This window comes from Nelusetta ayraudi, unplaced genomic scaffold (genome assembly GCF_046127955.1).
Source record: "Nelusetta ayraudi isolate G7.1 ecotype Tasmania unplaced genomic scaffold, CSIRO-AGI_Nayr_v1 ptg000135l, whole genome shotgun sequence".
NCBI classification, from domain to species: Eukaryota; Metazoa; Chordata; class Actinopteri; order Tetraodontiformes; family Monacanthidae; genus Nelusetta; species Nelusetta ayraudi.
The window spans coordinates 16,063,311-16,081,605 of record NW_027466185.1 but is presented as its reverse complement, the minus strand read 5'-3'; the positions used below and the strand labels follow the sequence as shown (position 1 = coordinate 16,081,605).

At 42.9% G+C, this 18,295-nt stretch overlaps 1 protein-coding gene across 2 annotated transcripts in view; it reads left to right on the top strand.

Moving 5' to 3' along the window:
- LOC142905010 (retinoic acid receptor beta-like) overlaps nt 1-17,103 on the top strand; it is a 149,653-nt gene extending 132,550 nt beyond the window's left edge. For both annotated transcript variants that reach the window (XM_076051466.1, XM_076051467.1), the window contains 3 exons: nt 10,036-10,240; nt 13,809-13,967; nt 14,727-17,103. In XM_076051466.1, the coding sequence (XP_075907581.1) occupies nt 10,036-10,240; nt 13,809-13,967; nt 14,727-15,067 (705 nt within the window). In that variant the 3' untranslated portion in view covers nt 15,068-17,103. The remainder of the gene's footprint in view (nt 1-10,035; nt 10,241-13,808; nt 13,968-14,726) is intronic.
- The last annotated feature ends 1,192 nt before the right edge of the window (nt 17,104-18,295 follow it).

Sequence of the window (18,295 nt, the reverse complement as noted above, 5' to 3'; positions counted from 1 at the left end):
ATACTGTGTTTTGTTGTTATTTTTCTTTGATATATCAAGTCTTGGTCTGGTCTCCATCTCAATGCTCTCTAGTCTTGATGAGGTCTTGGTCTCGGTTGGCGCACTCTAGAGACTGTGTGTTGCGACAGCCAATCAGATCTTGAGTCTACGACACCAAGGCCAGCTAGGCTGCATTCAGACTGCAGGCATATCTGATTCCAAATCAGATTCCTTCTCAAATCCGATTTTCAGGGCTGACTGTCCACGCTGTTTTTAGCAAGGGTCCAAATGGGATCTGGCTCTGTTCAGACCGGGCCACATGATTGACCGATCTGACAGGTTGCTGTAGCGACGGCATCAGAGCGAAGGCGCCGTCCAGCGCGTGTAGTGTGTGACGTCATATCATTGCGACAGTGGCGAAACCTAAATCGTCGTGTTGTGATAATTACCCTAGAGCATCGCTTGAATGGGCCACATTATTAACCGATCTGACAGATTGCTGAAGCAACGGCGTCGGAGCGAAGGCTTCGTCCAGCGCGTGTAGTGTGTGACGTAATACAATTGCGACAGCATTACTTGATGCGATCGTTGCGATCGCAGGCCCTGGAGCTTCGCTTGAATGGACCGATCTCCCCACAGACTGATGAGGCAATAGTTTCCTCCTCTGTCCAGGGACTCCTGTTTTCTACTTCTTCTGTCGCCTCCAATACGTCACAGCTCCGAAAGTCTCCCTCTCGAAAGTCGCTCTCTGGTCGCGTAGAGTGACGTCACGGACAGTCAAAACCAATCAAAAAGAGCCATCCAGTTTCAATCCGGATTTTGGCTGCTAGTCTGAACAAGGCCCTCGAAGGTCTGACGATGAAATGGACATGAATGCGTCCTGTGATTGAATAAGCACTCGTGAGAGCCTGACAGACTGAACTTCATTAGCTGGCACTAGCGATAGCTGAAGGAGAAGGTGAGGATTTAGTTGCTGAATAATCTGCAGTTTATAATGTCAATAACATGGCGCATTGGTGCAGCAGCTGCACCAACATGCTCAGTTGTTTTACTGTTGCATTTTCTCAAAAATTATGTTATGTTACGTTTCTGTTTATTTAAAGCAGCTCTAGGTAACTTTTCGACCATAAAATTATGATTCCAAACTCAGTAAAGCGGTAGATAAACGATTAATAGGATCAATGGTGCCGCCTCTGCAGCGAGAGGTGGGGTTGTACCGGCTGTAACTGCACTGCGTAACTTTCACGCACGACCCGACACGCCTTCCTGTGTTGACATTACAGGACAAATCACTTTACAGCAACGTCACACGTTTAATTAGAGGCGGTCTTACACACTTCTATTACTATAAAATGACGGAATGGAACCCAATAAGTAACCTCGATGAAAGACAAAGTAATAAAAGTGTTGCTACGACGTTATTACTACGTCTGTTTTGCATTTCATATTGGTGTTTTTCCTGAACACATACGAGCGCTCCAGCGAGGCGACCATTTGTATTTTCCCACATCAATAAACTAGCGCTGCAGCGTGTTTACTTCGTCACTTCGTTGCGTTGTCTGAACAGTTGTTGTAGGCATTACAGCTACACGGGTTTATAACCTGTTGTAATATTAAAACCATTATTCACCACATTATTTCCAAGCAATTTTCATCAACGAGAATGATGCGAACCAAGCGCAAAACACTGCCGTCTGTCTAAGCAATACACTATCCTTGTTTGTGTAATTGTAGCTGTCTGTCACGTTCAAAAGAACAATATAACAATATTTAAAACAAACAAACATGTTACTTTACCTTGTCGGTGGACATATTTGCCGGCTGTGTCAACAAACCCTGGTATTTTTCCTCTTTACGACACCGGCAAAGAGTATTTGCGGTTCTCAACCAGCAGGGAGTAGTAATGAGTCCAAGTTACCTGGAGCTGCTTTAAATAATCTGCTTTCATTTTCATTGAGTATTTTGTTGTGTTGGTGTCTTGTATGAAATGGTGACAATAGGCAGTTTTTTTGGACAACTTTGTTAAAGCTCACATAAGCTCACTTGCTTTTGGCAGACTCGTTAAAACCTTGTTGACTCATCTCTTAAAATTGCCTTTTAGTTGTAAGTTTTGACAACATCCATGATCTTAGTTCCCTCTCTGAAGAGTGAATGCGAGCTTATTGATTTAAATGCTCTGGAAATGAAGCATCACGCTACCAGCCTATATTAAGGTGATGTCATGTGTAAGTGTGTATGGATTCTCCAGTCGCGCTGTGATATTGATGGTATTATGAGGCATATTAATTTAGGGTGAGCTCAGCATTGACGTCACCGAAGGCCTCTGTGTGAAAGCGCTTCACTACGTCATAGTTCACGGTAGTCAAACATCAGAGCAGATTGTGAATTGGTCAGCAGAGTGACAACACAACCGGTTCATCCTGACCAGAACCTCCATCAGTCAATGCAAATTGTCCTCCAACCACGTGTGACTTCATAGATTGTTGGTGAGCCAATCACAGTGCTGCGTGTGTCGCTTCGAACAGAGCTTCATAATACACACTCAGCTCCAGTGTGCAAAATACTACAATGTAGAAAGCAAGATCACTGGGGCCGCTTTGAATAAAATTTTTTTTCGAAAATGTATTTCTCTTATTTTCCCACCAAATACAGAGAAGCGTAGGACTGAAGAAGCCCTGCACTTTAACCTCAATGTCGCAGCATCGGGCCTTTTTGTTTGATCGGCTTCAACGGTTACGCAGTGATTTTCCGAGGCTTAAATCTTCTCAATCCCTTCTTCTTCTTTTTTTTTGGTGACAGGATGTGAAAGCGATCACTCTGCAGGGTTTTGCACCATCACACAGGAGAAAGTGTCACTTCAGCCTTGAGACGTGACTCTTCCTCCTCCTCCCGCTCCTCCCCCTCTTCCGGTGTCGACTCCAGCGCGACGCAAACCGTTTTACCTTGAACAAAGTTTAGAGCCGAGTCAAAACAGCCGCAGTCGGAAGTTTCGTCGGCGCGATGCGAGTCGTTAAAATATTCAGTAATGAGCTAAAAAAGAACCTTCCCCAGAAGAGCTGGCAGCAGTGATATAACACAGTTACATAAACACACCTCTTTAGCAGAAAGGGAGCTGTCAGTGTCTTTCCCCTCCGTGTCTGTTTTCTTAATGTCCCTGTTGTTGCTCAGCGCATCTGTAGCTGCCTTTCCATGACCCCTAGAATTGCACAAAACCTAAACATGGCAATAAAAACTGGTGATGGAAACAGCTCAACTTGGAAAAACCTCTCAAATGTGGCTAAAAGGTTTTGACGCTCTCGTGAGGTGGTTTTTCACACGTATCCATATAGAGGTATATCGCAAAAGTCTGTCAGCGGACGTGACGTACATGGTCACGTGACCAGTTCACTTCAAGTGAAAATGGCACGTTGTGATTGGACGGAGGAGGAAATGGATTTTTTTTTAAAAGTCATCAAAGACAAAAATATTGACAGCAAAGAAGAGAAAAAATATTGACAGCAAAACAAAAAAAAAGCAAACTGGCTTATGTGCTTCACACCATTCAGTGGAAACACCTGCAAATCACAATTGTACTTTGTCAAAATTTTAGAAACATCGCTTTTATTTTGCAAAAAACTGTAATGCAAACACAGCATGTGTGTGTGTGTGTGTGTGTGTGCAGCCTCAGATCTCTGGGAGATGAACCCTGAGCCCATCAATCTCTCAGTCTTATTTGCTCAAATGGCCACTGGGAGACCCGATTAATTGATTAGCCCCGTTTATTTGATTCCTCATGCAAAGCAGCCGTCTGTAGCCCAGATGATGATACACAAGGAAAAAAAGAAACATTTCCCAGTCTGCGAACTCCCTGGGACGGATCTGCGCCACTAACGTGGTTAGCCGTCCGTTAGCTCCTGCCTTTTATTAATGGCCTCTGGTCTTCGATGGAGTGCAGACATGAAAACGTCTGCCTGCAGAGGCAGGTGATGGAATGCTTTTAACATGCGGTGATGTAATGTTATTGTGCTGCTGCAATAACGAGAGAGGGAGGAGCTCTCGCTTCCTGTCATCTGTTGGACATCGTGTGTCACGATTTACGGTTTAAAACCACGTTTGTGCTCAAAAGAAAAGGAGTTCACAGTTTGGATGATAAGACTCACTCAAGGGTTACTTGTGTAATATCTGGAGATTTTGAGAAGAAACAGCGACATCAAGTGGTTACATTTAAGATTGCAGCACCCTTTCGCTCACCCTCTCTCTCCCAAGTTTGCCAGTGAACTACGGTGGCCTTTGCAAACAGAACCAGGATACCTTCTTCCTTGTTTGTCTATTTGAGGACGCCAGCATTCATCCTAACTACGAAAGGCGCTGTCAGGTGGTTGGATTGTCCCTACCAGGCTTCCTTAGAAATGTGGCGGTGCAAGATAGCAGCTAACTGGGAGCAAGACCCTTGCGATATGTATATTGTTGTAAAAATATATATAAGAACCGTTATATGGATAGGAAAACCACATTACTTTTATTATACTGTGGGTATACACTTTTATTGATGTTTTTACGGACAGTACATTAAGCTTTTACCAATATAAAATCATATCTTAAATCAGGCCACTGGATGTTTGAGAAAAATTCAGTGCTAACGCCTCTTTGCTTTCAGTTTAGTCACGAATGCAAGCCGCAGACAGGGAGCTGACAGTGCAGACAAAGAAAAGAAAGAACATTAAGTGCTATTTCAATTCTAGCGTCATGGTTCTGTTGAGAGAATTTTTTTTTTTTTTAGCAGTTTTAGAAAACATTTTGTGTCCCCGACAAACATTTCCTTCCCTTCCCTCCAACCATCACATGGACTGTTTCCTCTGTACACCCGCAGCGACGGGCTTTGCTGAGGAAGTCACTACTTCCTAATCTCAGCAATGAGCATTTGGCCAATTTTATGGCGCAGTCTGGCAGTCGGTGAGCTCCTCGTCGTGTTTACATCCTGGAAGGTCATTACAGTGTTCCTCCTGCCAATGTCATTGCCAGTTATTTTCCATGACAGTCACTCTTTATAATGCCATCCAAACAGTGGGTGACCCCCCCCTCCAGCTGGTGAAGGGGGGTCACTGCAATGAAGTGATGCCACCACACACATGCAGGGAGAGACGGACGGTGACATTTCTCATTTTAACATTAATCAGCTACGTTGTTTTTCACCATTGCATTGCGTTAAGAGCGAAACGTTTTAATCAGTGAACACATTTTCTTGTATAGGATTGTGTTGATTCAAGGATTTTGATAGATAGAAATAGATTGATAGAAATATGTTTTTTTGACCTTCTTTTTGGATGCATATCAAATATTCAAAGCCCTTAATGTTAAAACAAAAAAACGTCATGGCCAACACTTTTACACAAACAATAACAGACAATAACTACACACTATTGTGCATTGGCAAAGAAGAAATATTTTATGAATCATAAATCAAGCATTGTTATTGAATTTAATGGACACTAGCGTAATAATTGGCCATTTGTTTCCCTTAGATTACTGGTTATAAACAGTTATCAATGTTCTACTTCAGGGTTATGGTGCCGTGACCTTCATCCTAAGCCACTTTTTATTAAGTATAAATGCATCTTTATAAACACATTAACAAAGTTTTGTAACTGTATTTTTAAAGGACTTACTTGTGTGTATTACTGAAGGAACAAGGCTTACTATTACTACTTCTACTACTTTATTAGTCATTGATAATGTGCACCTATTAGGTATTTTACAGTTTTGTTTTGTTTTGTTATATGCTAAGATTAATTTGAATTTGAATTCAGTTTTCCACTTATTTTTGTGATTCAGTCACAGCTAAGTGCCTGCATATATTGAAATTGCTAATGTCTCATATGCTGCAGTTTGTTTGTTTGTTTGTTTGTTTGTTTGTTTGTTTTTACTAGATTTAGCAGAGTCTCTTGCCTCACCTCCTGGCCACGTCTCTCATTTGTCCTGATAATAACAGCCTGCTCACTTTAGCTGCATGTTAATCTGCAGCAGTTCTCTGCGTTCCTCAGCACAATTGCGTCCTCTTGCAAAACTTTGAAAAGTCTTAGGTTGGAATGTTTCACGGGCCTTTTTTTTGTAGTGTAGTCCTTTTTCTACACTCGCTGAGAGTTTTCATACGTTCCTCTCGTCTTGAAGCGCCGACTCCTCCATGAAGTTGCAACACAAAGTGAATATACTGACTGGTGACTGGCGCTCGTCCCACATGCTTTGAAGACGACTCGGTTAGGTGCCTTTCCCTTATTATGTAGCTTACTGGTTCCTGTGAGGGACGTCTGAGATGCGCACACGAATGACGTCAGCTCTGTGGCGCCTTTGAACGCCACGCAGTCACGTTGCAAGGCTTTCAGCCACACGTCTGTGATTATATAACTTATTGCAGAAATAAAGGCTTTATTTTTCTTTTTCTTCCTGAGATTATTTTCCAAGTTTCGGTTCCTTTACAAACTTTTGCAAAATAAGGTCAAATTTGCCTGCATTGATGTTTGAAAGTGAAACTCTTTTAGAAAACCTGCAGAAATCATAAATCGAGATATGTCCTTCTTTTTGACCTATTTCTGATATCTAACTTTTATCTGAGTTTTTTTCCTCCTAAAGTTAACACTGTTTTGAGGAGAAGTCATGCGGTGACAGAAAAGTGGCATTCTTAAGGTTATTTACTAATGTTTGAGATAAGAAACATGCTTCGATGTTGTATTAGTCACAGGGGTTAAACTTCTACTGACTTTCAATCCTTATTATCTTCAAATTCTACAGTCATAATGATTGAAAAAAAAAACAACTGTAGAAGCTTACAAAATGCTGCAAACTGCATTTTATACATTTGGTTTTTAAGATTCTGTTTGATTTCTGTTTGTTTTCAATCTATTTCCCTTTTGACCCTTTTCATTCTAAGGCCTCATTCAGCGTGGGAAGGTCAGCCAACCAGCTGTTGCTGCAAGTTCCTCAGAACAGACTGGAGACCAGAGGCAGCCAAGCTTGCCGGGCGGCTCTCTGATGCTCTCTTCTTGAAATCAACAAGCATTAAATCAACCTCAACATTCACAATTTTTAAGTCCTTTTTGAAAACCCAAAAACTTGTTTCTCTCCAACATTCCTTTCAAGTTGTGACAAAGTTGGTTTTTGGTTCATTTTGTCTGCTATTGTGTGCTTTTGATTTTGATTTTCACTCAGCGCTGGTTTGTTTCAGAAAGAGTTGGAAAGTCGCAAAGTACAAATACCCCATTACTGTACTTAAGTAGATGTAGAACATAACATTGGTTATCATTATTAAAAGTGTCAACATCCAACAATGGCTCACTGGTCATAGCTATGACCGATTACAGTTTGGTTGTACTGCAGTTGAAAAATAAATCGTGTTGAGAGTAGCAAAGCTGTTCAAAATTATCCATAGGCTCAAGCAAGACCTCTGACCTCTGACCTCTAAACTCTGGTCATTTCAGTCCAGATTATTCTGTCACAACTTTTTCATTTTAGAAAAATTATCAACAGATGTATTGTTTCATTAATGGAAAAAAAAATACTACTTAATTTACTTTACTTACTTTGCTTTATTTTTTACATTACTGAAATGCATGTCAGAGTAAAGTAGTTGAGTAAAGGAAGTAAATCAGTACTTTCAATTTTATCAGAGTATTTTCTACACAGGCATCCGTACTTTTACTTTGCTAATAGTTTTGTCACCTCTGGTTTTTAACGTGTTTCAGACAAAATACTTTGGCTTGTGTTAAGTTCAGCTTCAGTCAAGGATGTCTGCTCAGGAAGTATAAAGTGACAAAAAAGTGCAACAATACAAGAAGACTTTGAAGAGGATTTTGATTCTTCCAGATGCAGCTAGAAGGAGACGGATGACACAGCGATGCGGTTTGACAAATGACAGTTCAAGTCATTTGCATTGTGTGGTTTCTACCCCTGTGTGTGTGTGCGTGTGCGTGTGCGCGTGTGTGTGTGTGTCTGTGGAGGGGGGCGGTCCTCACGGGTTCACATTCGTGTCAGGAAGCGACGGTGGAGTTTTGCGTTGACAGTCGACACTGTTTAGATGTGACAAAGTAGCAAAGCAGTGAACTCCCAGGGACGGCGGCAGAGGTGAGGAGTTGAAGGCCGGCCGACCAGCCGACTGACTGTCTGGCCGACCAGCCAGCCAAGCCAACCAGCGATGACTTTTCTGGCTCTCACTCAGCCGTCAGCTTCCGCTCATCAGCACGTCTCTGCAGCGAAGGGCGCTCGCGACAATGGTCTGGAGAGGGAAGATCAAACTCTGTGTGTGTGTGTGTGTGTGCGCGTGTGTGTGCGTGTGTGTGCGTGTGTGTGTGCGTGTGTGTGTGTGCGGGCAGGCCTGGCTGGCCGGCCGGCCGTTTGGAGTGGCCGCCAGTCGCCATGTTTTATTCTGTTTCATGTTGCAGACACGGCTGCCACTCACTGTCAGAGGCGGCCCACTCAAAGCGCTTCAAAGGCAGCAGCAGCATCCGCCATCCAGTCGCTGCATTCAAGCATTTGGGGGACATGCGCGCGCACAAAGAGCCTCACACACACACACACACACGTAGACACACAAACGGCTGGGAGATCCAAAAGGTTGTTGGCTGGGAGTGGTGGAAGGTCACTGCTGTGGCTGCGTTTTGTTCCGTCTGCTGCTCCTTAAGAGGAAAGTTGTGGTTCTGAAAAGGAAGTGGGAGCAAGAAACAAAGGGAAGCAGTATGATAATACACTATTTTTTATGTTTTTACTTAAAACAAATAGTCTGAATAGTGACAGTGGTAGTGTTGCAGTACTGGAGGTTGGTCTTGGTCTCCAGACTTTTAAAGGGTCTGGGTCTGGTCTCGGACTCGGAGGCATTATTACTGGGTCTGGTCTCGGTCTGGGACTGGGCGGACTGGGGATTTTTGATCCAGACCAGTGGAGACTCAGCCAACACTGTAATGACACGATAATAACAGAAAAGAATCCAGCTGCTGCTGTTTTATGCTCTGTTGGTGACACCCAGAGTGACACCCTGCCCCCTTATTCCTAGTTCATTGATTTTACTTACTTTACTTTTTTGAAAAAGGTTCAAAATAGTTGGCAAAGCAGGAAAATGATAAAGAAATGATTAAAAGACACCTTGCTGAAAAGACATGTTGCTGTTCAATTTAGAAGCAAACTGGAATTTAAAAAAAGATACTGCTCATTTTTTCTGTTTTGTTCTTATTTTTCTTTGATGTATAAAGTCTTGTCCTGGTCTCCATCTTGATACTCCATAGTCTTCATAATGTCTTGGTCTCAGTTGGTGCGGCCTTCACTACAACACTAGTGTGTGGTGACCTTGACGGCAAAAGTCAAGGTGACTGGCACCACCTGGCTGTCAGCTCAGTTAGCAACACCATCATTCCGTAACACAATGTGCCCATTAAGATGTTGTTTTCTATGTGGTATCATTTCTTTCTGTAATGTCTATGCACTTATTTTTTCTTACTATATGCTATATCTGTTTGTCACGTTGCCATGTAAATGTGCGTCGCCATCAGTTTATTAAAGGAACAATTTAATGTCACTGATGTTCTCACACAATGTGTTTGGCTTGCAAAATGAAACAGGATTTGATGAGTAACCACAGAGGTGGGAAGTGACAAAGTACAAATACTTTGTTACTTAAGTAAAATTTTCAGGCATCTGTACTTTACTTACGTTTTTCTTTTTCTGACTCCTTTTTAATTTGTGCAAAAAATATCAACAAATGTACTGTTTCATTAATGGAAAAATCATGTTTACTTTTTTACTTCAGTACATTTCAGAACCTGTACTTTATCATTTTTACTTGAGTAAAGTAAAAATCAGTACTTTTACTTTCACCAGAGTAGGTTTTTTACACAAGTATCCGTAGTACAGATTGTGAATACTTTTGCTACCTCTAAATGGTGGTGAGGTGGGTGAGTCCCATCTGAAAAGTCTAAAAAAAGGTCAAGCTTTTCTAGAACATCACATCTGAGAACAGCTTCGCCAAAATAATAATTTCAAAAAAACCTAAAATGTGCAAATTTAAAATGTTCTCTCTCTCTGTTTCCTGGTCAGATCCTGCGTATCTGCACGAGGTACACCCCCGACCAGGACACCATGACCTTCTCCGACGGACTGACCCTCAACCGTACGCAGATGCACAACGCTGGCTTCGGCCCGCTCACCGACCTGGTGTTCACGTTTGCCAACCAGCTGCTGCCCATCGAGATGGACGACACGGAGACGGGCCTCCTCAGCGCCATCTGTCTCATATCAGGAGGTGGGTGAGCCAGGGGGCGAGGCGGGGGTCGAGCGCCGGGCGCTGAGGGAGGAAGGGGGCAGGAAGAGGAGGAGTGAAGGGAGGGAGTAGAAAAAGTGAAGAAGGGCAGCAAACTCACTGGGAAAAGATACAGGAGTTTAGAGCAGCAGTGGGCAAACTTTTAGACTGGTGGGGCCACGGTGGGTTGTACAGTGTGCCAGAGGGGGGTAGCGGAGCAGCAGCAGATGGATGGAGTGTGTCGGTGAGCCACCTCATAGGAGGAAACAATCTATCATGGCATGTATAGAAAACGTGTTGCTTTAATGTCAATTGAAAATGAAGCAAAGTTGCAACCAAATCAGTGTCTATAAAGCCCCACGGTGTTTAGCTCTTTATTGGAATGAAATTTTGATGTGGACTTTTATATAATGTAGGAGTTTTTTTCTGGATGCTGTTGCTTCATTGTGGTGCTGGAGGGATCAGTTGGTTTCTCTTTGATTGTGCAAATCACCTTGAGACGCCTTGGGGTGGGATTCAGTACGTTGTAAACAAAAGTTGATTGATTGATTGATTGATTGATTGATTGATTGATTGATAAATTAATCAATTGATCAATGATCAATTAAGCGGCTGATTTATTAATCAATTCATTGATTGATGATTGATCGATTAATTGATGATAATGGAGAAAACACTAACAGCAGCTTTGCTGGTTGATAGCAGCAGTGCTATTACTGCTATCAACCACTCATCTGACTTTTTAAATTTCGGTTCGTCGGCTTTTGCAAAACATCACTTCCTGTCTGTTCTGCTCGTCTGACGCTGCAAAAATCCTCCCGCCAAAGTCGAGGAGACGCACGAGGGGGAAAAATAGCAGTTTGGAAGCATCATTACATCATGAAAGAGTGTGAAGTTGCGATGAGAGCGTCGTCCGGGGCCCCGCGAGTGGAGCCGACGGCTTTAGTGATTCAATCCATCGCCTGACAGCGGCTCCCATTCATCACAGGCCGCCCAAATCGATCGGCCCGGTGAAATATTGAGTGGTAGGGGATGAAAGGGAGGCCTGCCTGCCTCCACGGGAGTCTGGAACCAGGTCAGGCACAGGTTGCTGCTGTCGGTGAGCCAGCACTACGGGGGCGGGGGAGGGGTGCAACAGGAGGTACGTTACACTGGCGTCATTGCTGAGTTGGATTGTCGCGACCGGGGTAATCCTGTTCTGGCTGGTTCTCCACCAGAGGCAGCAGCAGGTGGAGGTTCAAAAGAGCACTTGCATCTCAACACTCACCAATATCTGGTACTTATTTGAACAACATTCATCAGCATTTCTTTCTAGACTTGGGGGGGGGGCAAACTGTTTGACTGGTGGGGCAACACTGGGTTGTAAAATGTGCCAGAGGGGGGTGACGGAGCAGCAGCGGTGGATGGATGGAGTGTTTTGGTGAGCCACCTCATAGGAGGAAACAATCTATCATGGGACATGTAGGAAACGTTGCTTTAATGTCAATGGAAAATGAAGCAAAGCAAAGTTGCAATCAAGTCAGTGTCTTTGAAGCCCCACGGTGTTCAGCTCGTTATTGAAATGACTCTGAAAACACTGTAAACATGGAGGAAATACAGCTGTTTGTTGACTGACTCACTATTAATATTGTTTCTTCAAGTTCGGCAGGCCGGATTAACGCATTAACGGGCCGCATATGGCCCCCGGGCCATAGTTTGCCTACGCCTGGTCTAGAACAGGGCGACTATCACAGGTTTCACTGCAGTTCAAACACAAATTTAACAAAATTGTCATGTCCTGTACATGACAATTTATACAACTGGTATCTGTGTTGCTGTATCGGCACATATTTTACAAGTACAAGTAGAGTACTCAACCCCAGTATGAGTACCGATATACGAAACTGGTATCCCTGTATGCATCCCTAAAAACAGAGTCAATCTTGTACCTTTTCTCACAGTTTATATAACAGCGCTAAAGGACTGCGACCCCTTCACGCTCCACATATTCACATATCTCAGCACAGCTCAGATGGGATTTTTCATTTGGCACAGAACTTTACTTGGACTTGTGGGCTCATATTTGTGTTGGTCAGAGGCCCAAACTAAATGAGGAAGTTTGAACATGTGTGAGTGTGTCTCCGTCTTTGGCTGGCCTGCAGCAGCATCAGTATTCAAAGTACGGCTGCGTCCGACGGCGAGCGTTTTGATGCTGCTGATAATGACTCTCATGTGGTCGTTGGCGCAGCGAACCTCTTTGCTCATCGCCGAATGTTTGGCCGCTTCAGTCAGGAAAGAATGCGCAATTACAGCCACTAATTGTGTCTGCCTAAACTCTATACGCTAAAAAAAATAAAATGTAGCTACCGAAGAGTAAAGTATATTTGAACATTTTGCACGTTTCCATACAAATCAAATTTAAAAATAAATGAATGCTTCATTTACAAATACCAACACAGAACACAGCCTAGTTATGAGCTTTTCATCTTGTTCCCCTAATTGTCCTCCTATCTCTCCCTTCAAACTGTCACTTTCTTCTCTTTGTTCAGCAGAGTGCGTCATTCTCTCCGGGCTGTGGTAAATATTACAGGCTACTTGCGTAATCCATGGACAGTGTGAGATTCTTGCCAGTGCCTCTGTAATCACACAGCCTGAGAGCAGGTCCAGCAGCTGCTCATTTCAGTAGACACACTGCCACCCTATGGTGCAATGTGTAAAAAAAAAAAAAACACACACACACATATATTTTGATGTTATTTTCAACTAAATGCTTGGAAAGGTGAAAAACAGTCAGAAAGGTTGGTTGTGGAATACAAAGTGGCACAATGTAGCACCTTAAAGCTGGTCTTTCATTTTTGGTGACTTTAACTAACTGAACCATACTAGAAGATACTTTCTAAAAAAAAAATTAAAAAAAACATTTCAGATATACAGGGAATACACCCATCAATTTTCTATACCTGCCACCTCCTGCATTAAGGGTTACGAGGACATTAAACACCTTTTTCATAAACCAGACCTCCAATTGGAGCTCAAAATTGGTTGCTTGGTTGATTAATAAATCTAAATAACAACGAAGAGCAGTTGATATGTGTCCCATGCAAAGCAGGCTGTGTCTGATGAGCTGATATTGAAGGAGGTGTTCAGAGCCACTGCAGATTCTGACCACCGATCATCACTACAGCAATTTGGAACAATGGCCTCAAATTGATTCTTACTGTTGAAGAGCGAAATCCCATTCAAAGTCAGATAGTGGTAGAAATAGAGATTTGACAATTTGAGGACTGTTTGGCACTTAAAGCTATGTCGTCATTACAGTTCGCAAATTTCAAACCTCAGATATCAGAGCTCAACGCAGCGCAAGATTCAAATTTATTTTCTGCCCAACTTATCTACTTAGAATGACAGTCAAAGCAGAATCTCCTCTGAGGAAGAGGAGTTGACACAATGGGAATGGCTTTGATCACGCCAGGCTTTGTGCTGCGATTACACACATAAGCTGGTGCCTATCAGATTGAGGGGAGAAATGGATCCGTCACTCTGGAGCCCAAAGTGTGACTTGTTGCTTTGTGTCTTTGATTGTGTGTTCCAGACCGTCAGGACCTGGAGGAGCCCTCCAAGGTGGACCAGCTCCAGGAGCCCCTGCTGGAGGCCCTGAAGATCTACGTGAGGAAACGACGGCCCAGCAAGCCGCACATGTTTCCCAAAACCCTGATGAAGATCACAGACCTGCGCAGCATCAGTGCTAAAGGTAGGGGGAGCGTTACATCATAATTGAGTTTTTAGTTAATAGTTTGGTCAACGGCTGTCTGTTTGAATGTTGCTTGCCATATTCTTGTGTATAGCTATCAAATTTCATTTTCCCCAAGTCTCTTTAGGTAGATAGATAGATAGATAGATAGATAGATAGATAGAGAACTACACCTTTGCAGCACTAAAACAAAAATAAACTTTACAGTAAATACAGTAGTTACAAGCTTAAAGGTTTACTATATTGTCCATAAATACATTAATTAAAGTGTATAATCACAGTATAATAAAAGTAATTTGATTTTCCTACCCTTGGAACGGTTCTCAGAATATCCGTAAATCAAAGGGCCAGTTAGCTGCCATCTTGCACCACTGTATTTCTATGGAAGCCTGGTGTGGACAATCCAGCTGCATGACAGTGTGCTTTGTAATTAGAGTGAACACTCACATCCTCAAATAAACCAAACAAAGAAGAGGGTGAACGAGGTATCCAAGTTTGGGTGTGCAGGCCACCGTAGTTCACTGGCAAGCTCAGGAGGGGGGAGGCAGAGTGAAAGACGCTGAAATCTAAAATGTAACCACTTGATGTCGCTGTTTCTTCTTCAAAATCTCCAAATATTACATACTGAACCTTTACTGTTTATGTTCAATTCTTTTGGGATGGTTGTTACATTCCAACAACCACCTCTGGTCCAAAGTACGAGCTGATGTTTGTTTCCCGTTTTGTGCTCCACATCTACCGACCACATTGATCCCACAGGAGCCGAGCGGGTCATCTCTCTGAAGATGGAGATTCCTGGTTCCATGCCACCGCTCATCCAGGAGATGCTGGAGAACTCGGAGGGCCAAGACGGTCAGAGCAGCGGCAGTAGCAGTGACGGCGGTGGTGGAAGCGGCAGTAGCGATGGTAGCAGCAGCGATGGTAGCAGCGGTAGCAGCAGCAGCAGCGGTAGTAGCAGCAGCACTTCAGCTGAGGTGGCAGCCAGTCCCAGCAGCAAGGGCAGCCCCAACGACAAGGCCGCCGCCACTGCTGCTGCCGACTCGCCCGGGTCCCCAGACCCAGAGGGGGAGTCGGCCTCCCCGGCGGAGGAGACGCCCTGAGAGGGAACTTGAAGTGAACCTGAGGTGAACTCTGTCTGGCCTCCCTTTGTAGAAAACACAACAAGAAACAAAGAGGAAGAGCCAGACGGGGCACCACCACCCCCCTATAAACCTCCCAACCCCGACTCCTTTGCTCGGTATTATTATGTTATCTTTATATCCCCCTATTTTTCCTCCGACGTCCCCCCAACCCCTCCGCTGACTCCCCTCTTCAAAAGAAAAAAATAGAGGTCATCACGGAGACCTCAAAGGAATCAGCGCTTTGTGTATAATCCCCATATTGAGCTCTTTACTTTGGCGCGATGATGTCTCTGGGACGGCGACAGACAGACAGACAGACAGACCACCAGGACCACCAGGGACCAATCTCCTCAGGTCTCCTGTGTAAATTCTTCTCTGCATGACAGGAGTTTGATAAGTGGTTTTCTTCCTCTTCCTCCTCTTGCTCCTCTTCCTTTGCGTCTTCACCCCGTATCGTTGGCCCTACGCGCATTGTACATACCACTGTATGGTTAGATCTCTGTTTCTATGATGACTTTTGTGGTGCTTTTTCTTTGGTGGTCTTCAAATATTATCTTTGAGGCGATATTACAAGGTTTTAAAAGCGGGGGGACGCGTTGTAAGTCCTTCAAAAAGTTATTCTAGAATGTTATAGACCTTACGTAAGTCTAATATTTTATATTTGTCGCGATATTTAAAAGCTGTTTGTTTGTTTTTTTTCTTTTTCTTTTTGGTCTTTTATAACATGTCGCTACATGAATGAGTGTACATCCAAGCTCCTCAAGACAGCTGAGTCTGTTCAAGTCGGTTCCCTGGAAAGCAGGGACGCACAACAGCCTTTGATACACAATCATCAGACCGACCGTGTCTGTTCGCGTCTTGTTCTCGGTTCTCGGACCTGATTCAGAGATTGGATGTAGACCATGCCGCTCTATGAAATCAACCCATTGGGTGGCTGTGTTGGGTGTAGTTGTATCTCAATGGCTAAAATCAGTTTCCCTCACGGTCCAAAGTGATTGACCCGAGGAGGCGGCTGATGGAAACCAGAGCGACAGGCTGTGATCAAACAGGACACTTTTCTTAACCATTTCTCTCTCGTTGACCCTTTACTCAAGCTGGACCAAGTTTTAACTGTGTCGCACTTTATTATCGTTCATAAGTTTTTCATTTGAAAGTGGGTGTTGTTCCCCCTCCCACCACCCGAGGCGCTGCGCTTATTTTCCAGATCTCAAATGGAGAGGCCACTGATTGTATGAGCAAGATGTCTGGACTGCACGTTAGTCAGTCTGCTGTTTTTTTGAAGCAAATATCAACCACCCGCTTTCTTTGTAAAGTTACTATTACAAAGAAAGACAAAAATTTGACTGGCAGCTTCCAGAGAGATAAGTTTTAGTAGATATGAAATATTTACACATCCTGGTTTTCTTCGTCAGCAGGCTAGAAAACAAGTGCAACTTTATTGTTAACAAGCGTGCAGCTTTCACTAAAAAATACAGTTCAAATTGGCAGGCAAGTGAGGGTAAAGTCAATCTTACCTAGTTTTGCAAACTTGTATACAATTTGTCAGTCAATTCATCCAACATAAGCTGGAATATACATGGTGTATCAGCAAAACTTTGAAAAAATATTTATTTATAGGATAATTTTAGTATCAGTATCAGTACAACTTCCTATATGAAACTTTAATTTTTCAACAGTTATAGACGGATATTGTTGCTGGAGTTATGATGGACCTACCGTGTTTAACGTGACAACTATCGATATAATCGTACATGGACTTTTTATGTCATAGAAATCAAGTCAAAATGGCCCAAGTGCCGTCGCTGCATTTCATCCAGTGACTTAAAGGTCCCATTTCAAGCTCTTCATTTACATCCAGCACACTGTGGAGTTCCACACAATTATTATTATTATCATTATTATTATTATTATTATTATTATTATTATTATTATAGAATAGTTATTCCTTTTTATAGCCTCCACTCAACTTTTTGACAGAAAATTAATGATTATATATGTGTGAATATGAATTCATACATTTACATATATACAGTATATATATATACATTTCAAAGAAAGTCGTATATATACGTACGACACCAGACCACCACTAACAATTTCTAAGGAGGCTGATCTGATCAGGACGTATTTGGTAATAAAACGCTAATGTACATAATGTATTTGATGTGTTTTTGAATATTTTGATTGAACCCATTATTGAAGGGTTCAAACTTATAATATTCTGCAGTCAGTAGGAGACAATCCTACCAATACAATTTAAAAAAAACAATGTGTTTGCAGTTTACAGTTCTATTGATTGTTGGTGGTGCTGTTTACATGACGTCTCATCATCAGCTTTGTTACTGTTGTCAATGTCACTCATGCGTTAACCTCAGATATTACTTTAGTGACCATAAAAATCATACCTAACAAAAATAAGAATACGAAAGAATAAACATACACATATACATATTGCTAAAAAAAAAAAAATTGTCGCATCTGGTCACATGTTGCAGTCCCATGTGCCTTCCTGTGTTTTCCGAGCAGTGCCGGGTTCTTGTGTTCCGCCTCCTGTTTGATCACAGCAGCCTGTTGTGTGTGCGTGTGTGTACGTGTGTGTCACCGTCGGCCTGATGAGTGTGTGTATCTCCAACAATCGTGTAACGTTATCTAGTGAGCGGGCTCTACAGACGCACACTGGGCGGGGGGCTTCTGTTATGGCCTTATGAACAGAGCTCCCCCCCCCCGACCCTGCACCCCCCACCCCTCCTCCGACTCTTCAGAAGTGTCTTGTTTGAATCCAGTGGAACACACAGGAGCAGCGCAATCCTCAAAAACACACACACATACACACTCACTTGTTCACTCACTCGACGATTGTAACACGTTCACTGAAAGCACACAGCCGAAGCGGGCAGGAGGCGGAGCATGATTCATAGATTCATATTGACCTTTGAATCTAGTGTTGTAGTCCAGATGGCACCAACCGAGACCAAGACACTATCAAGACTAGAGAGCATCGAGAAAGAGACCAGACCAAGACTTTATATATCAAAGAAAAATGACAACAAAACAGAAAAAAAGAGCAGTATCTTTTTAAAATTCCTGTTTGCTTCTAAATGGAACAGCAACATCTCTTTTCGGTAAGGCATCTTTTAATAATTTTCTTCAACATTTTGAACCATTTTCATAAAAACAACTTTGCTTCATAAATTTCCAAAAAGTCCA